We start from the raw sequence: 19025 nt of genomic DNA, 5'->3' as shown, positions 1-19025 counted from the left end.
AAGATGGATAGTCTGAATGGGATCACGAGGAAACACCAGTCACATCTACATCGAGTCAAACCTACCAGTCAAACCTACCAGCTTACATCGTAGAACAGTTTACAAAAACACCTGTAACTTCAAAAGCATTAAGGTCATGGGAAGTCAAGGAAAGACTGAGGAAATGTTTCAGACTGAAGAGGACCAAGGAACATGACAGCTAAAAACAGTGGACTCTTTTGTTATGAAGGAGGTATAGTGAAATGTGAATGATATCTGAAGATTTCATGATAGCAGTGTATCAATATTAATTTTCTGGTTGTAGTTATAATTATGTAGCAGAATATTTTGGAGAAGGAAATGGCAACCCACTCCAGCATTCTTGCCTAGAGAATCCTGTGGACAGAGGAGCCTGGTGGGCTGCTGTCCACGGGGTCTGACAGAGTAGGATGTGACTGAAGCGACTCAGCATGCATGCATGCATTGGAGAAGGAACTGGCAACCTACTCCAGTGTTCTTGCCTGGAGAATCCCAGGGAAGGAGGAGCTTGGCGGGCTGCCGTCTGTGGGGTCGCACAGAGCTGGACACGACTGAAGTGACTTAGCAGCAGCAGCAGCAGAATATTTTTGTTTGTAATGCACTCAATTATTTGGTAATGATGAGGGATTGTGTTGGCTACTTAGCTTGCAAATACTTCAGGAAAAAACAATTTTTGTCATATATTTAGAAGACTTCTTTTAAGCATTTTCTGAAGTAGAGAATATTAAAATGATTTTCATCTGCTAATCCCAAACTCCCAATCTTTCCCTCCCCCAGCCCATCCCTCTTGACAACCGCAAGTCTGCTCTCTATGTCTGTGACTCTGTTTCTGTTTGGGTCATATTTTAGGTTCCACATGTAAGTGATACCGTATAGTACTTGTCTTTCTCTCTCTGACTTACTTTTGTTTAGTATGATAATCTCTGGGTCCCTCCATTGGATGGTGCAAATGGCATTATTTCATTCTTTTTTAAGGCTGAGTAATACTTCACTGTGTATGTGTGTATTGTGTGTGTATGCTCAGTTGTGTTTGACTTTCTGCAACCCCTTGGACTATAGCCCACCAGGCTCCTCTGTCGATGGGATTTTCCAGGCAAGAATATGGGAGTGGATTGCCATTTCCTCCTCTAGGGGATCTTCCCAATCCAGGGACTGAACCCATGTCTTTCATGTCTCCTGCATTGGCAGGTGGATTTTTACCACTGCAGTACCTGGGAAGTCCGTGTGTGTGTGTGTGTGTGTGTGTGAATGGACATTTAGGTTTTTTCCATATCTTGGCTATTGTGACTAGTGCTGTTGCTGTCGTATCTTTTCAAATTATAGTTTTGTTTTGATATATGCCCAGGAGTTGAATTGCTGGACCGTGTGATTATTTTTAGCTTTCTGAGGAACCACTATACTGTTTTCCATAGTGACTGCACCAATTTATATTCCCATCAACAGTATAGGAGGGTTCCCTTTTCTCCATGCCCTTTCCCACATTTGTTATTTGTAGACTTTATAATGATGGCCATTCTGACCTGTGTGAGTTGGTACCTCATTGTAGTTTTAATTTGCATTCCTCTAATGATTAATGATGATGAGCATCTTTTCATGTGCCTATATTTTCTTGTTCCAAGCTTTCTTAACATTGTCCTCCCTTGACTTCCTGTGGCTTCAGAAACACTGGTTGTCTTAGATTTTTTTCGCAAGGACTCTTCTTAGTCATCCTAATCTTCTAGGAAAAATATAATTTGTAATATTTCCTCTTTGACCGTCTTTTCTTTCTCTTTTATTCCTTTCAACTCCAGGCATATGATTCTTAACTCTGCATCTTTATCCTAGGTCTCTCTGGATAGGAAACTTCATTTTACCTGAATTAGCTGGTAAAGAATCTGCTTGCAATGCAGGAGACCCTGGTTCAATTCCTGGGTCAGGAAGATCCCCTGGAGAAGGGATAGGCTACCCACTCCAGTATAATGGGGCTCCCCTGGTGACTCAGATGATAAAGAATCTGCCTGCAATGTGGGAGACCTGCGTTCAATCCCTGGGTTGGGAAGATCCCCTGGAGAAGGCCATGGCAACCCCCTCCAGTATTCTTGGCTGCAGAATCCCCATGGACAGAGGAGCCTGACTGGCTTCAGTTCATAGGGTTGCAAAAAGTTGGGCATGACTAAGCACAGCACAACACAGCTTTTGTGGGCATATTTTTTTTCTCATTAGCCTAGACCCACTGGAGTAACTCAGCTTTCAGTTAGCTACTGGGGCTCACTAATGCAAATTCAAATTTTATGAAAATTACAGAGTCTAAATTTCTTCAGCTTCTGTAGGAGGGCATTATTACTGAAAACTGTAGAATGATTGCTGCCTCCTCTGGGTCAGGAGCAGTCATGAATTCATTGCCGTAAGAAAATATATAAGTCTGGTTACCACAGAAAGTTGCATGTTAGAAAATGAACTCTATTTTGATATGAAATTAATTTCATTAGAGAGGTTATGTGAGACAACATCAAGTAAGAATCTAATCTGACAGATCTGTTTTAGAGTGGAATATATACAGTATCAGAGGTTATGAGAAAAGTTTGAAGTGCGTATCTGAGAAAATGATCCACATTTTTAAATTGTCTCAGTTCTAACATGAATTAGACACAATAGTATGAATATTTTAATTGGCATGGGTTAATATGCTTTGACTCAAGATTAAGTATTTTAAACAAATTGATGAATTAATAACCTACAAACTTGGACCAAGAAAATATGTTTATTGTAATCCCATTCATTTAAAAATATCATTGATAGATAATTTTCTTATCTGAACTTTTCATTTTATGAATGTATATATTTATGTATGTTGAGATTAATGTTTCATGTCCAGTTTTTATACCAGGAAGCGTGAGTCTTTGCTGATACACTTTTGGATCTCTTATTACATTTCTCATCAAGGAGACGTTCCAGAAGTTTTACAAATTATTCTATCAAAGTGCTAGACTTTGGTGGGACATTACAGATTCTTCATTTTTTGAGCTTTCTCCAAAAGTAAGCACTTTTGCATAAATGAATCTCCTAAGTGCAAGAGATTAGAAGTGTCCAGATGGCTCTCACTGAAGTTGTGCTCATACGTTTGTACAATAAACTTGGACATTTAACTGATGCAAATTTTAATATATTCGTTGTCCTTCTCGTTTAAAACAAAGATGCTGTTTCCTGAGATCAGTGTTACTTGGAAAACCTTGGCTATCTAACAAGTTCCCAAGAAGCATTATTTAATGTACATTGCCAAGAACATCTTAGATAATTCAACAGCATTGCCTTCTTTAAAAAGTCCAAATATATTTCCTATAAATGTGACATTTATTGAGACCTTGTTGGTTGCATATTTGGATATGACAGGGTTCCAAAAGAAATACATAATTTATAATGAGCATATAATCATTCTGGAGAAGGAAAATAACTTCATATGAAACAGCAAAAAATAAGCAGGAAAGGATGTAATTTAGTGCCAACTTGGTAAATTAATATTTTTGTTGAATCAGACGGTCATCAGTCATCTGCCTGTGGTACTTACTATTATAATATAATTTTGGATTACTTAAGTCAGTATAAGTCTGGATTTGCTTCATGTTTTCTGAACTTAAAAACTGTTTTTTTTTTTTTTTTAATTTGGAAGGTTTATTTTTTTCAGCACTTTGAAGTCAGCACATATTGTTGGACACGTACTATGTGCCAACACACTTACAGACATTGGGCTTATAAGTATGAGCAAAACAGAGTCTCTGTACTTAAGGAACTTGCTGCTTTGTGTGTGTATGTGTCCTGGAGGGTAGGGGGGCGTGGGCAGTGGCGGGGAGGAGACAGATGGCCAACATGTAAGAAAATAGGTAAGGGAACTTCAGAAACAAAAGTATTATGACAATGGTAAAAATACTTGAGTGGAGGTGCTTGGACTGCTGTTGTCGGAAAAGTCTTGTCTGAGGAATTCAAGTTTGAGTTGAGGCCTGAGTGATGAGAGGGCTTAGGCACCTAATTAGATTTACGGTTTGAAGCCCCAGGGAGTGGTCTCGGTGGAGGACAGACATATGAAAATCTTCACTGTGGACACAACACTGAAAGCCAGGCCAGTCACAGTTGGGATATAGGGTGAGAGTCGAGAGCTGATCTTTGTCTTTATCATATGTCTGTCAGCAGTGTCTTTGGGAAAGCTATTTTTGTGGAGAAGTGAGGAGGAAAGCCTAATTAACAGTGAAAAGAGACTGGGAGGTAAGGATATGAAGGCGCTAAGAATATACACGTCTCTATAGGGTTTTGCTCTGAAGGAGACAGAGTAGAAGGACGGTGGCCTTAAACAGTGGTTAAGATTGTGTGTTTGTTGTGTGCGCTTCTCTGCATTTGAGTCGGATTTAACGATACTACAGCAAAACTTATAAGTTATTGTTGCCAAAATCTTGACCCCCTGTCCACCGGTGCTGAATGAAAATGCTGAAACAGAGTTTGGAGGAAATAGAAAAATGGCTTTATCTTTTCTTGGCAAAGTGGAATGCACAGCAGACTAGCACCTCAAGTACTGTGCTCCCCATTCCTGAGACTAGAGAGAGGTTATATCCCGGGGCTTGTAGTCTGTGGGTAGGTGATAAGGCTCAAAGCAATGAAGATCTTGTATTTTGTTTTTCCTTTTGCGAAGTTTCAAAATGGCCACAGCTGAGATCATGCAGCTCAGCAACTGGGTCTGGTGTCCCTGAAGTTATCAGCCCGTGACCTTCTTTCTGAAATGCTATCAGAATGGTACAACAGAGTGAAAGGGGAGAAGAATGCCAGGTGCAGAGTGTAATCTATATGGAGTCAGAGAGTAATTATTAATAGCTTTGTGAAGGACAAGTCTAGCTACAAGTGTTTGTTAGTAGTAACAGCTAAAGAATAACCAAGATTGTTTAACTCTTGCAGGCCTGTTTGACTGGTATGTGCCAAAGACTGTTCACTCATTTATGTTTTTGTGGCAATATTAAGACATCTGCACATTTTTTACTTTAATTTTTAAAGTTCCTTGTTAAGCTTTCATAGGAATTGGGAGGCCATAGGAGAGCACCGTTAAAGACTGAGAGTTAAAACTGAGCGTGAAGAACAGAGTTACAAACAACGGAGACCACAAAGCAAAGAATCAAGTGAAACTGAGCTCTGGCAGCAGGAGTTTGCAGCAAAGGGTTTATTGCAGGAAGCCAAACAAAGGAACGAGGATAGTCTTGGTCTTTGAGTTGGGTGTTTTTAAAGGGGAAGAACAGAGGCTGGGGTCATCATCTTACATTTAACTACATTCCTTAATCATGGTTTCGAGTGTCAGGATGCTTCTGGTTTGGATTCTCTGGCCAGGTGGTCTGTGGCTTGGGGGTCTGTTAGCTCATCTTGCCTTAGAGAAACAGTCCAAGGTTGTGTGTTAATAATGTTTATCTATAATATCAATGATGTTATTTTTAATACATCAGTGATGATATCAACAACAGCAATTTTAGTGCCTTAACAATGTTAACAACAGTAATTTTAGCATCTGACTCGAATTGATTGAGGATTGAGGGGACAAGAAAGAATAAAGTTCTGGATAGAGGGATTAATCATAAACTCGGTTTGGGGGAGCCTCAGTATCAGGGTTTCACAGGTAATTTTCACATTAAAGGACTGCTCAGCATGTGTTTGTCACTTCAGCCCACTCCTATAGGTGGTCCTGTCTTCGCATTGTGAATATGTAATAATGGAATATGCAGTGAAAATGCCTGTGTACATATGCTTCATGCTGTTTTTCAAAGTGCTTTTACATGTATTATCTTATTTAATGAAGACTATAAATTAATCTATGGGAGAAATGATAATGCTATTTAAACTATGTATAAAAATTGGGAATGCTAAATTAAAAATACTTAAGAATATGTGTTATAAGGATTAACCTGCCTTTATTGTAGGTGTCAATATATTATTTAATATGATAACTAATAATATTGCAAGTAATGCTGCTACTGCTGCTAAGTCGCTTCAGTCGTGTCCAACTCTGTGCGACCCCATAGACGGCAGCCCACCAGGCCCCGCAGTCCCTGGGATTCTCCAGGCAAGAACACTGGAGTGGGTCGCCATTTCCTCTTCCAATGCATGAAAGTGAAAAGTGAAATCGAAGTCGCTCAGTCGTGTCCGACTCTTAGCGACCCCATGGACTGCAGCCTACCAGGCTCCTCCGTCCATGGGATTTTCCAGGCAAGAGTACTGGAGTGGGGTGCCATTGCAAGTAATAACCTTACTTATAAGATTCCTGTCCCTTATTTGTTTAAGGAAATAATTTTGGTAAACGTTATTGATAAAGATGGAAATATGTTTAATGGCTTTGATAAAAATTATAGGTAAAAGTGGAGATACAGTAAATGGATTTTAAAATTTAAAAAAAAATGTTCCTGAGAGTTTGACAAGTCTGAAGTAAATTAAAATTACTCTTTTGTTCTTTCCTGTCAGAGGTCTCTTTATTAGTATCCATGATCGAGGACATATTTCTTCTGTTCTTAATGCATGGCCAGAAGATGTCATCAAGGTAAGTTAGTTACCACTTTTTTTCCATTGTGGCACATTTGTTCTTTTTCCTGTCCCATAACATACTGACCCTTTTCACAATACTAGGTAGCGGTAGCATTCTCTAGCGCTTCAATTTATATCCGATTGATTTTTGCATAGTGGATTAATTTTATCCTGATACCATTTAGATTCTAAGTTTCCCCTTTATTTCTGTCAGGTTTTTTTTAGTATTTATTTATTTATTGTAAAGTGATGGTAAGTGTTGAAAAAATGTTGAAGTAGTATCTGAATTTCTTTAAGCAAATTCCTGTTTCTTCTGTAATTATTCATCTACTTAGAAGAATCAATGTGGGCAAAAAAACATCTCTTAATTCATTTCCTTTATCATGGTAACCTCAAGTATCTCATGGGACTTCCTCTGGGAGGGAGGAAGCTAATGAAAACAGAATAATGTTGTATCTGACATTTAGTAGCTTTCTAAGTGAGACACTTTACCTAGATTAACTCATGTATTTAGTATCATGGTAATTCCATGAGGAAAGGAAGGTCCAGGTGGATTACACAGTAGTATGTGGTGGTGGTGGGAACTGAATGATGGTGTCTCAAGGTGCCTCCTCCAAAACAGCCTAACATATTGACCCTTTGTAATGAGACGTGGAAGATTTAACAAAGATCAGCTTTATGGAATATGCAGAAATAATTTTCACCCTCCTCTTCAATGTATTTACTTTTAAGGCAGTTCTTTAAGAGCTGTGTAAGATTGCCGGGAAAAATATCAATAACCTCAGATATGCAGATGACACCACCCTTATGGCAGAAAGTGAAGAGGAACTAAAAAGCCTCTTGATGAAAGTGAAAGAGGAGAGTGAAAAAGTTGGCTTAAAGCTCAACATTCAGAAAACGAAGATCATGGCATCTGGTCCCATCACTTCATGGCAAATAGATAGGGAAACAGTGGAACAGTGTCCGACTTGATTTTTCTGGGCTCCAAAATCACCACAGATGGTGACTGCAGCCATGAAATTAAAAGACACTTACTCCTTGGAAGGAAAGTTATGACCAACCTAGATAGCGTATTAAAAAGGAGAGACATTACTTTGCCAACAAAGGTCCATCTAGTCAAGGCTATGGTTTTTCTAGTGGTCATGTATGGATGTGAGAGTTGGACTGTGAAGAAAGCTGAGTGCCAAAAAATTGATGCTTTTGAGCTTTGGTGTTGGAGAAGACTCTTGAGAGTCCCTTGGACTGCAATGAGATACAACCAGTCCATTCTAAAGGAGATCAGCCCTGGGTGTTCTTTGGAAGGAATGATGCTAAAGCTGAAACTCCAGTACTTTGGCCACCTCATGCGAAGAGTTGACTCATTGGAAAAGACTCTGATGCTCTGAGGGATTGAGGGCGGGAGGAGAAGAGGACGACAGAGGATGAGATGGCTGGATGGCATCACTGACTCAATGGACGTGAGTTTGAGTGAACTCCGGAAGTTGGTGATGGACAGGGAGGCCTGGCGTGCTGCGATTCATGGGGTTGCAAAGAGTTGGACGTGACTGAGCGACTGAACTGAACTGAACTGAATATAGGTGAATAGAAACCTAAATGGAAAGATCACAAAAATTTTTGTTTACGCATTATTGTGTGGTAGAAAAAGCAAACACTCAGGTCTTGGTTCTTTGACATTAACCAGATAAATCACCTGAGGCAAATTATTTCAGTTTTCTGATCTTCAGAGGGATAGAAGAGGGACAGAAAATAAGAGGGATAGACTGAATATACTCCAAATCCCCCCTTACTTCCAAAATGCTCTGATTCTGTACATTAGTCCTTATGATAATAATAGTATTAATACCTACAGTTTTTTTGAGAATTTGTAATGTATCGGGTACTGTGATAAGTTCTTGTATATCATGATTTCATTGTATTGAATCATCAGTTCAGTTCAGTCTCTTGGTCGTGTCTGACTCTTTGCAACCCCATGGACTGCCAGGCCTCCCTGTCCATCACCAACTCCCAGAGTTTACTCAAACCCATGTCCATTGTGTCGGTGATGCCATCCAACCATCTCATCCTCTGTCACCCCCTTCTTCTCCCACCTTGAATCTTTCCTAACATCAGGGGCTTTTCAAATGAGTCAGTTCTTCCATCAGGTGGCCAAAGTATTGGAGTTTTAGCTTTAACATCAGTCCTTCCAGTGAACACCCAGGACTGATCTCCTTTAGGATGGACTGGTTGGATCTCCTTGCAGTCCAAGGGACTCTCAAGAGTCTTCTCCAACACCATAGTTCAAAACCATCAATTCTTCGGTGCTCAGCTTTCTTTACAGTCCAACTCTCACATCCATACATGACCACTGGAAAAACCATAGCCTTGACTAGATGGACCTTTGTTGGCAAAGTAATGTCTCTGCTTTTTAATATGCTGTCTAGTTTGGTCATAACTTTCCTTCCAAGGAGTAAGCATCTAATTTCATGGCCTTCCATCACCAGTCACATCCACAACTGGGTGGTGTTTTTGCTTTGGCTCCATCTCTTCCTTGTTTCTGGAGTTATTTCTCCACTGATCTCCAGTAGCATATTGGGCGCCTACCGACCTGGGGAGTTCATCTTTCAGTGTCCTGTATTCTTGCCTTTCATACTGTTCATGGGTTTCTCAAGTAAGAATACTGACGTGGTTTGCAATTCCCGTCTTCAGTATTGAATCATAGATTTATTCAATTGACTAATGCTTGTTGATCGTTTTCTGTGTGCCAAGTGCTATGCTAGGTATTGGTGTACGGTGGTGAGCAAACACAATTGGTTCCTAATTTCATGCATCTACTCTGAAAAGTACCTTTTTTTAATCCCCATTTTTATCTATAAGAAACAGAAGCTTTAATTCATCAGTTTATCCAAAGTCAAATAACTGACATTTTATTCTAGGCTCAATGGATATGATGAGTGTAGTAGTTTGTAGAAAATCTAATAAATTTTGTCTCACAAAATTGGTTTTGCTTAAATTTATATAATGGCCATGAATTACAGAATAAAGATGATAGATCCATTAATTTCAATAAAGACAACAAATTACTTAGAATTAAAATCTCCACATGATTAAAATGCATGCTTTTTAGATATAAAAATAAACTAAAGTTAGAAATAAACGAAAATAAACTTAGATTAGAAATAAGCTAAAATAAAAAATAATTGTCTAGTAATACTCTACTGTCAGTTAAGAGTAGCAATAGACCGTGCTTGGTAGAACAGTATCCGGTGTAATAAGAGTTGAAGAGGATGAATCAGCATTATTGTGAAATTAGGAGGATACATAAACTAAAGATCAGAGCACTGGGGACTCCTCAGTAATTATGTGCTATTTAATCATGGGCTCTCCTCTAATGGTACTCAAAATGGATGTGATTAGTTTCCAAGCTGTCATGAGTGTCACTTTATTTCCCAGTTTGAGCTTTTTATTTATGTGTACTCTGCCCATGTACTCCTCCTGACTGAAGACTGAGTTCTTTAAGTTGTTTGAATCATTCTGAAGGAGATCAGCCCTGGGATTTCTTTGGAAGGAATGATGCTAAAGCTGAAACTCCAGTACTTTGGCCACCTCATGTGAAGAGTTGACTCATTAGAAAAGACTGATGCTGGGAGGGATTTGGGGCAGGAGAAGAAGGGGATGACAGAGGATGAGATGACTGGATGGCATCACTGACTCGATGGACGTGAGTCTGAGTGAACTCCGGGAGTTGGTGATGGACAGTGAGGCCTGGCGTGCTGCGATTCATGGGGTCGCAAAGAGTCGGACATGACTGAGCGACTGATCTGATCTGATCTGTCTTTTTATTTTTAAACAATCAAATTAATCATCTGTATATATTTTAGAACTACATTTAAAATACATGTTTCCAATTTATTCTCCCCACTCTTCTATGCTTAATGATTATACAAAATCGTTTCCATCATTTATGATCATATAAAATCATGTCCATCATTTATGTTTTCTGACAGCTTAGTATTTCATTGCATAAATAACTTCAGAAATAGAGAGTAGGAACTATGGCCCAGGATTTGCAAACATCTATTAATATATTTTTCTTTTTATTCAAGGCTATTGTGGTGACTGATGGAGAACGTATTCTTGGCTTGGGAGACCTTGGCTGTAATGGGATGGGCATCCCCGTGGGTAAACTGGCTCTGTATACAGCTTGTGGAGGGATGAACCCTCAACAGTGTTTGCCTGTCATGCTGGATGTGGGAACGGAAAATGAGGTAAACGCTTTAAGTCTGTAACAGCTATACACCTTAAAAAGTAGTACCATTCCTGCATTTTGAGATTATTTTAGGAACCTCATGAAATTCATATTTTTTCTTTGATTCTTTCTCTCTCCTCAAACCTATCCCTCAACTCTTATAAGAAAAATTATTCATTCTCTTTTCCGTTTCTTTTCTTCTTTTCTATAATATGAATAATCTTTTACCAGCTTCTTTAGTGTTTTATTATCCTTTAGTAAGCACTCAGCCCATTATTCTGTAGAGTGTATGATTTACTTTAGGGTATCATAGTTACTTTTAAAAAATTACTGTTTTTTATACTAGACAGAAATTTATTAAGTATAGTCAGTCTGATATCTTGTTCTAAAAGTCTGCAGTAGATTATTTGGAGTTTAGCATTTCTCTTTACTGCATTGATAGACTCTTAGAGTTATATATTAAAGTGAAGTCGCTTAGTCGTGTCCGACTCTTCCTGACCCCATGGACTCTAGCCTACCAGGCTCCTCCGTCTATGGGATTTTCCAGGCAAGAGTACTGGAGTGGTTACCGTCTGAGTCACGGTAAAGCATCTGCCTACAATGCAGGAGACCCAGGTTCAGTCCCTGGGTCGGCAAGATCTCCTGGAGAAGGGAATGGCAACCCACTCCAGTATTCTTGCTGCCCCCCCACCAAAAGTTATATATTAAGTAGTACATAATTTTGCTCATCTGTAATTGGTAATACTTGGATCAATTGTGGGTGATAAATGAGCTTGCCAGGTGGCATTAGTGGTAAAGAACCCACCTGCCAGGTGCAGGAGTCATAAGAGACGTGGGATCAATCCCAGGGTCAGGAAGAGCCCCTGAACGAGGGCATGGCAACCTACTCCAGTATTCTTCCCTGGAGAGTCCCATGGACAGAGGAGTCTAGCGGGCTATGATCCATAGGGTCACAAAGAGTCAGACACGACTGAAATGACTGAGCACACACACATGGGTGATAGATACTAGAAATTAAAGGTAGAATTTTCTGAAATAGAGATGAAAAATAATGGTCAATTAAGATAGACTTTTAAAAAGTTGCATGTGAATATCAAACCTAGGCCTAGAATGTCATCATCAAATGAGATATTTATCATGTTAAGGTGTGTTCTCTCTGTACCCACTGTGTTGACAGTTTTTATCATTAATGGATGTTGAATTTTGTTAAAAAGGCTTTTTGTCATCTGTCGAGATGATTATATGATTTTTCTATTGTTTAATTGGTTAATGTGTCTCACATTGATGTGTTGCATCACATTAATTTGCTGATATTGAACCATACTTGCATTCTTGGGATAAATCCCACTTGATTATGGTGTTTGATTCTTTTGATGTATTATTGAATTTGTTTTGCTAATATTTAGTTTAGGATTTTTATTTCTATGTTCATCAGTGACATTAGCTATTAATTTCCTTTTTTGTGTGGAACATCCTTCTCTTATTATTTATATCAAGGTGATAGTGGCCTTTAGAATAAGCTTGGAAGGATTCCTTTCTCTTCTAGTTTTTGAAATAGTTTGAGATGGATAGGTGTTAACTCTTCTTTAAATGTCTTATAGAGTTTTCCCTGTGAAGCTGCATGGTTCTGTACTTTCATTTGTTGAGATTTATTATTATTATCACTGATTGAATTTCATTTCTTATAATAAGTTCGTATTTTGTATTTTTTCCTGATTCAGTTTTTGGGAGATGTAAATTTCTAAGAATTTATTCATTTCTAGTAGGCTGTCCATTTTATTGGCATATGATTGTTCATAGTAATCTTTTATGACCCTTTGTGTTTATGTGGTGTTTCTTTTTTAACTTTTCATCTTTTATTTCTGGTTTTATATATTTGGGCCCTTTCTCTTTTTTCCTTGATAAATCTGACTATAGGTTTATTAATTTTGTTTATCTTTACAAAGGACCAGCTCTTAGTTTCATTGATGTTGTCTGTTTTTTTTAGTCTCTATTTCACTTATTTTTGCTCTGATCTTTATGATTTTTTTTCCTTCTTTGGGTTTTGTTTTGTCTTTTTTTTGTAGTTCTTGAGGTGTAAGTTTAGATGGTTTTAGATTTTTCTTGTTTCCTGTGGTAGACATATCTTGCTATCAACTTTCTTAGAAATGCTTTTGCCGAGTACCTTAGGGTTTTGTTTTTATTTTTGTTTTAATTGATGTATAGTTGATTTACTATATATTATGTAAGTTTCAAGTGTACAGCATTCTAATTCACGATTTCAAAATCTTTAAAGGTTATATTCCATTTATAGTTATTATTATATAAAATATTGGCTATATTCCCTGTGATATACAATATATCCTTGTAACTTATTTATTTTATACATAATAGTTTTGACCTCTTAATCTCCTATCCCTCTATTGTTCTTTACACCATCTCTCTCCTGTACTGATAATCACTAGTTTGTTCTCTGTACCTGTGTGTGTTTCTTTTACATTATGTTCACTAGTTTATTTTGAGATTCCACATATAAATGATATCTTACAGTATTTGTCTTTCTTCGTCAAACTTATTTCACTTTCACTTTAGGATAATACCCTGCAGGTCCATCCATGTTGTTACAAAAAGCAAAAGGTCATTCTTTTTTATGGCTGAGTAATATTCCTGTGTGTGTGTGTGTGTGTGTGTGTGTGTGCGTGCACGCGCGCATGCGCCACATCTTCTTTATCCATTCATTTCTTGTGGATACTTAGGTAGCTTCCATGGCACCCCACTCCAGTACTCTTGCCTGGAAAATCCCATGGATGGAGGAGCCTGGTAGGCTGCAGTCCATGGGGTCACTAGGAGTTGGACATGACTGAGCGACTTCACTTTCATGCATTGGAGAAGGAAATGGCAACCCATTCCAGGGTTCTTGCCTGGAGAATCCCAGGTACGGGAGAGCCTGGTGGGCTGTCGTCTATGGGGTCACACAGAGTCGGACATGACTGAAGTGACTTAACAGGTAGCTTCCAAACCTTGGCAGTCGTAAATAATACTATGAACATTGAGGTGCATGTATCTTTTCAGCTAAGTGTTTTCGTTTTCTTTGAGTATATAAAGTGAAAGTGAAGTTGCTCAGTCATGTCTGACTCTTTGAGACCCCGTGGACTGTAGCCCACCAGGCTCCTCCATCCATGGGATTCTCCAGGCAAGAATACTGGAGTGGGTTGCCATTTCCTTCTCCAGGGGATCTCCCCAACCCAGGGATCAAACCCAGGTCTCCTGCATTGCAGGCAGACGCTTTAACCGCTGAGCTACCAGGGAAGCCCTTCTTGGGTATATAACCAGAGTGTAATTGTGTGGCCATATGGTAGTTCTGTTTTTAGTATTTTGAGAAACCTTCATACTGTTTTCCATAGGGGCTACACCAATTTACTTTCCCACCAGTGGTGTATGAGGGCTCCCTTTTCTGCACATCCTGCCAACATTTGTAATTTGTGGTCTTTTTGATGATAGCCATTCTGAGAGGTGTGAGGTGATATTGCATTGTGGCTTTGATTTGCATTTCTCTGATGATTAGTGAGGTTAAATATCTTTTCATGTGTCTGTTGGCCATCTGTATGTCTTCTTTGGAAAAATGTCTATTCAGTTCTGTCCATTTTTTAATCAGGTTATTTTTTAATATAAGCTGCCTCTATATTTTGAATATTAACCCCTTATTGATATCATTTGCAAATGTTTTCTCCCATTCAGCAGGTCATCTTTTTGCTTTGTTGACTCTTTTCTTTCCTGAGCAAAAGCTGAGTTTAATTAGATCTGATTTGTTTATCTTTGCTTTTGTTTCTTTTGCTTTTTGGAGACATACTCAAAAGCATTGTTATGATTTATGTCAGAGTGTTCCAGCTATGTTTTCTTCTGGGAGTTTTATAGTTTCTGGTCTTACATTTAGGTCTTGAATCCATTTTGATTTTACTTTTGTGTGTGATGTTAGAGAATGTTCTAATGTCATTCTTTTACATGTAGCTGTTCAATTTTCCCAGCACCATTTATTGAATAGATTGTCTTTTTTCCATTTCATATTCTTGCCTCCTTTTTCATAGATTAATTGAATATAAGTGTGTGGGGTTTATTTCTGAGCTCTCTGTTCTATTCAGTTGATTTATGCATCTGTTTTTGTGCCAGTATCATGCTGTTTCGATTATTATAGTTTTTAATATGGTCTGAAAACAAAGGTCCGTCTAGTCAAGGCTATGGTTTTTCCACTGGTCATGTATGGATGTGAGAGTTGGACTGTGAAGAAATCTGAGCGCCAAAGAATTGATGCTTTTGAACTGTGGTGTTGGAGAAGACTCTTGAGAGTCCCTTGGACTGCAAGGAGGTCCAACCAGTCCATTCTAAAGGAGATCAGTCCTGGGTGTTCTTTGGAAGGACTGATGCTAAAGCTGAAACTCCAATACTTTGGCCACCTGATGCGAAGAGCTGACTGATTGGAAAAGACCCTGATGCTGGGAGGGATTAGGGGCAGGAGGAGAAGGGGACGACAGAGGATGAGATGGCTGGATGGCAACATCGACTCAATGGACATGAGTTTGGGTGAACTCCGGGAGTTGGTGATGGACAGGGAGGCTTGGCATGCTGCGACTCATGGGGTCGCAAAGAGTTGGACACGACGGAGCGACTGAACTGAACTGAACTGAAGTCAGGGATCCTGATTCCTCTAGCTCTGTTCTTTCTCAACGTTGTTTTGGCTGTTGGAGTTCTTTTGTGTTTCCATAGAAAATTTTAAATTATTTGTTCTAGGTCTGTGAAAAATGTCCATGGTATTTAGATAGGGATTGCACTGAATCTATTCAGTGCCTTGGATAGAATAAGCACAGAATGTTGTCATTTTAACATTAATTTTTCTAATCCATGAACATTATTATATATTTCCATCAGTTTATGTCATCTACAATTTCTTTCATCAATATCTTACAGCTTTCTGTCTTTTACCTCCTTAGATAGGTTTATTCCTAGGTGTTTTATTATTTTTGATGTGATGGTAAATATGATTGTTTCCTTAATTTCTTTTTCTGATCTTTTGTTGTTAGTATATAAGAATCCAAGAGATTTCTCTGCGTTAATTCTGTGTCCTGCAACTTTGCTGAATTCTTTGGTGAGCTCTAGGAGTTTTCTGACAGCACTTTTAGAATTTTCTGGAGTTGGTGATGGACAGGGAGGCCTGGCATGCTGCAATTCATGGGGTCGCAAAGAGTCGGACATGACTGAGTGACTGATCTGATCTGATCTGATGTATGTGCTAAGTTGCTCAGTGTGTCCAACTCTTTGTGACCCCATGAACTGTATAGCCTGCCAGGCTCCTCTGTCCATGGTATTCTTCAGGTAAGAATACTGGAATGGGTTGCCATTCCTTTCTCCAAGGGATCTTCCCAACCCAGGGATCGAACTTGTGCCTCTTACATCTCCTGCATTGGCAGTCAGGTTTTTTACCACTAGAGCCACCTAGGAAATCTCATTGCTATGCATATTATCATTTAATCTACAAACAGTGACAGTTCTATTTTCTTTCCAATTTGAATTCCTTTTATTTCTTGTATAATTGCCATGGCTAGGACTTGCAAAACTGTGTTGAAAAAAAGTGGTGAGCGTGGATATCCTTCTCTTGTTTCTGGTCTTAGAGGGAATGTTTTCTGCTTTTCACCATTGAGAATGATGTTGGCTATGAGTTTGTCACATATGGCCTTTATTATATTGAGGTAAGCTCCCTGTATGGCCACTTTCTGGAGAATTTTTATCATAAATGAGTATTCAATTCTGTCAAAAGCTTTTTCTGCATCTATTGACATTATTATATGGTTTTTATTCTGCAGTTTGGTAATGTGATGTATCACACTGACTGATCTGCAGAAATTGAATCTTTGCATTCCTGGGATAAATCCCACTTGATTATGGTGTATGATCCTTCTAATGTATTGTTGGATTAAGATTGCTAGTATTTTGTTGAGGCGTTTCGGGTCTGTGTTCATCAGTGATATTGGCCTGTAATTACTTTTTGTGTGTGTGATATCTTTGTCTGATTTTGGTGTCAAATGGAAGCTGGCCTTGTAGGAGTTCGGAAGTGTTCCTTCCTCTGCGGTTTTTTTGGTATGGTTTGTAGAGAAATGGTATAAACCCTTTCTGAATGTTTGGTAGAACTTAACTTTTGAAGCCGTCTGGTCCTAGACTTTTGTTTGTTGGAGTTTTTAAAATTACTCATTCAATTTCATTACTGGTATTAGGTCTGTTCACATTTTCTGTTTCCTCCAAATTCAGTCTTGGGATAGTGTACCTTTCTAGAAATTTATTCATTTCGTCTCAGTTGTCCATTTTATTTGTTTATTGTAGTCTGTTGTGATCTTTTGTATTTCTGTGGTGTCTCTCGTAACTTCTTTTTCATTTCTGACCTTATTGACTTGGGCCTTCTGGATTTCTTCTCTTGATGAGTCTGGCTAAAGGTTTATCAATTTTGTTTGCCTTTTCAGAAACCCAGCTCTTAATTTCGTACATCTTTTTTTAAAGTTTCTGTTTTATTTATTTCTGCTCTGACCTATATGGTTTCTTTCCTTCTACTAACTTTCGGATGTTTTGTCCTTTTTCTAGCTCCTTTGGGTATAAGATTAGGTTGTTTGAGAGTTGTCTTAGTTCCTGAGGGAAGCTTGTATCAGTATAAACGTCCATCTAAGAACTGCTTTTGCTGTATCCCATAGATTTTGGATCATTTTGTTTTTATTTTCATTTATCTCCAGGCATTTTTTGATGTCTTCTTTGATTTCTTCAGTGATTCATTAGTTGTTTAGTAGCATATATTTTAGCCTCCACGTGTTTGCTTTTTTTGCATTTTTTCTTGTAGTTGATTTCTGGTCTCATAGCATTGTGGTTAGAAAATATACCTGATATGATTTCAGTTTTCTTAAACTTACTGTGGCTTGTTTTGGGGTCTAGCATGTGATCTGTTCTGAGAATGTTCCATGTGCCACTTGAAAAGAAATGTGCATTATGCTGGTTTTGGATGGAATGTTTCATAAATCTATTAAGTACATCTGGTCTAATGTGTTGTTTAAGGGCGATGTTTCCTTATTGCTTTTCTGTGTAGATGATCTGTCTATTGGTGTAAGTGGGATGTTAAAGTGCCGTACTATTATTACTGTTGCTTTCTCCCTTTATGTTGTTAATACTTGTTTTACGTATTTAAGTACCACTTGTTGTTGTTCAGTTGCTATGTCATATCCAACTCTTTGCAACCCCATGGACTGCAGCATGCCAGGCTTCCCTGTTCTTCACTATCTCCTAGTTCAGTTCAGTTCAGTCGCTCAGTCATGTCTGACTCTTTGTGACCCCATGAATTGCAGCACACCAGGCCTCCCTGTCCTTCACTACCTCCCGGAGTTCACCCAAACCCACGTCCATCGAGTCAGTGATGCCATCCAGCCATCTCATCCTCTGTTGTTCCCTTTTCCTCCTGCCCCCAATCCCTCCCAGCATCAGAGTCTTTTCCAGTGAGTCAACTCTTCACATGAGGTGGCCAAAGTACTGGAGTTTCAGCTTTAGCATCATTCCTTCCAAAGAAATCCCAGGGCTGATCTCCTTCAGAATGGACTGGTTGGATCTCCTTGCAGTCCAAGGGACTCTCAAGAGTCTTCTCCAACACCACAGTTCAAAAGCATCAATTCTTCGGTGCTCAGCTTTCTTCACAGTCCAACTCTCACATCTCCTAGAGTTTGGTCAAATTCATGTACTTGGTCAGTGATGCTATCTAGCCATCTCATCCACTGCCACCCCCTTCTCCTTTTGCCTTCAATTTTTCCTAGCATCAGGATCTTTTCCAATGAGTTGGCTCTTTGCATCAGGTGTCCGAAGTTGTTGTTAGTGCTTCAGCTTTAGCGTCAGTCCTTCCAGTGAATATTCAGGATTTATTTCCTTTAGGATTGTCAGGTTTCATCTCCTTGCAAGTCCAGGGGACTCTCAAGAGTCTTCTTTAGCGCCACAATTCGAAAGCATCAATTTTTTGGCACTCAGTCTCCTTTATTGTTCAACTCTCACCTCCGTACATGACTACTGGAAAAATGATAGCTTTGACTATATGGACGGTTGTTAGCAAATTGATGTCTCTGCTTTTTAATATGCTGTCTAGGTTTGTCATAGCTTTTCTTCCAAGGAAGAAGCATCTTTTAATTTCATGGCTGCAGTCACTGTCTACAGTGATTTTGGAGCCCAAGAAAAGAAAATCTGTCACTACTGCTACTTATCTTTCTTCTAT

The 19025-nt window shown here is 38.8% G+C and overlaps 1 protein-coding gene across 1 annotated transcript in view; it reads left to right on the top strand.

The window, feature by feature from the left end:
- Positions 1-19025, top strand: part of ME1 (malic enzyme 1, NADP(+)-dependent, cytosolic) — a 222603-nt gene that overhangs the window by 94726 nt on the left and 108852 nt on the right. The window contains exons 4-5 of the mRNA XM_010861739.1: positions 6481-6556; positions 10623-10784. Of these exons, the coding sequence (XP_010860041.1) occupies positions 6481-6556; positions 10623-10784 (238 nt within the window). The remainder of the gene's footprint in view (positions 1-6480; positions 6557-10622; positions 10785-19025) is intronic.

This window comes from Bison bison, unplaced genomic scaffold (assembly GCF_000754665.1).
Source record: "Bison bison bison isolate TAMUID 2011002044 unplaced genomic scaffold, Bison_UMD1.0 scf7180017864473, whole genome shotgun sequence".
Taxonomy (NCBI): domain Eukaryota; kingdom Metazoa; phylum Chordata; class Mammalia; order Artiodactyla; family Bovidae; genus Bison; species Bison bison.
The sequence above is the reverse complement of the archived record's forward strand: the minus strand, read 5'-3'. Positions and strand labels throughout refer to the sequence as shown.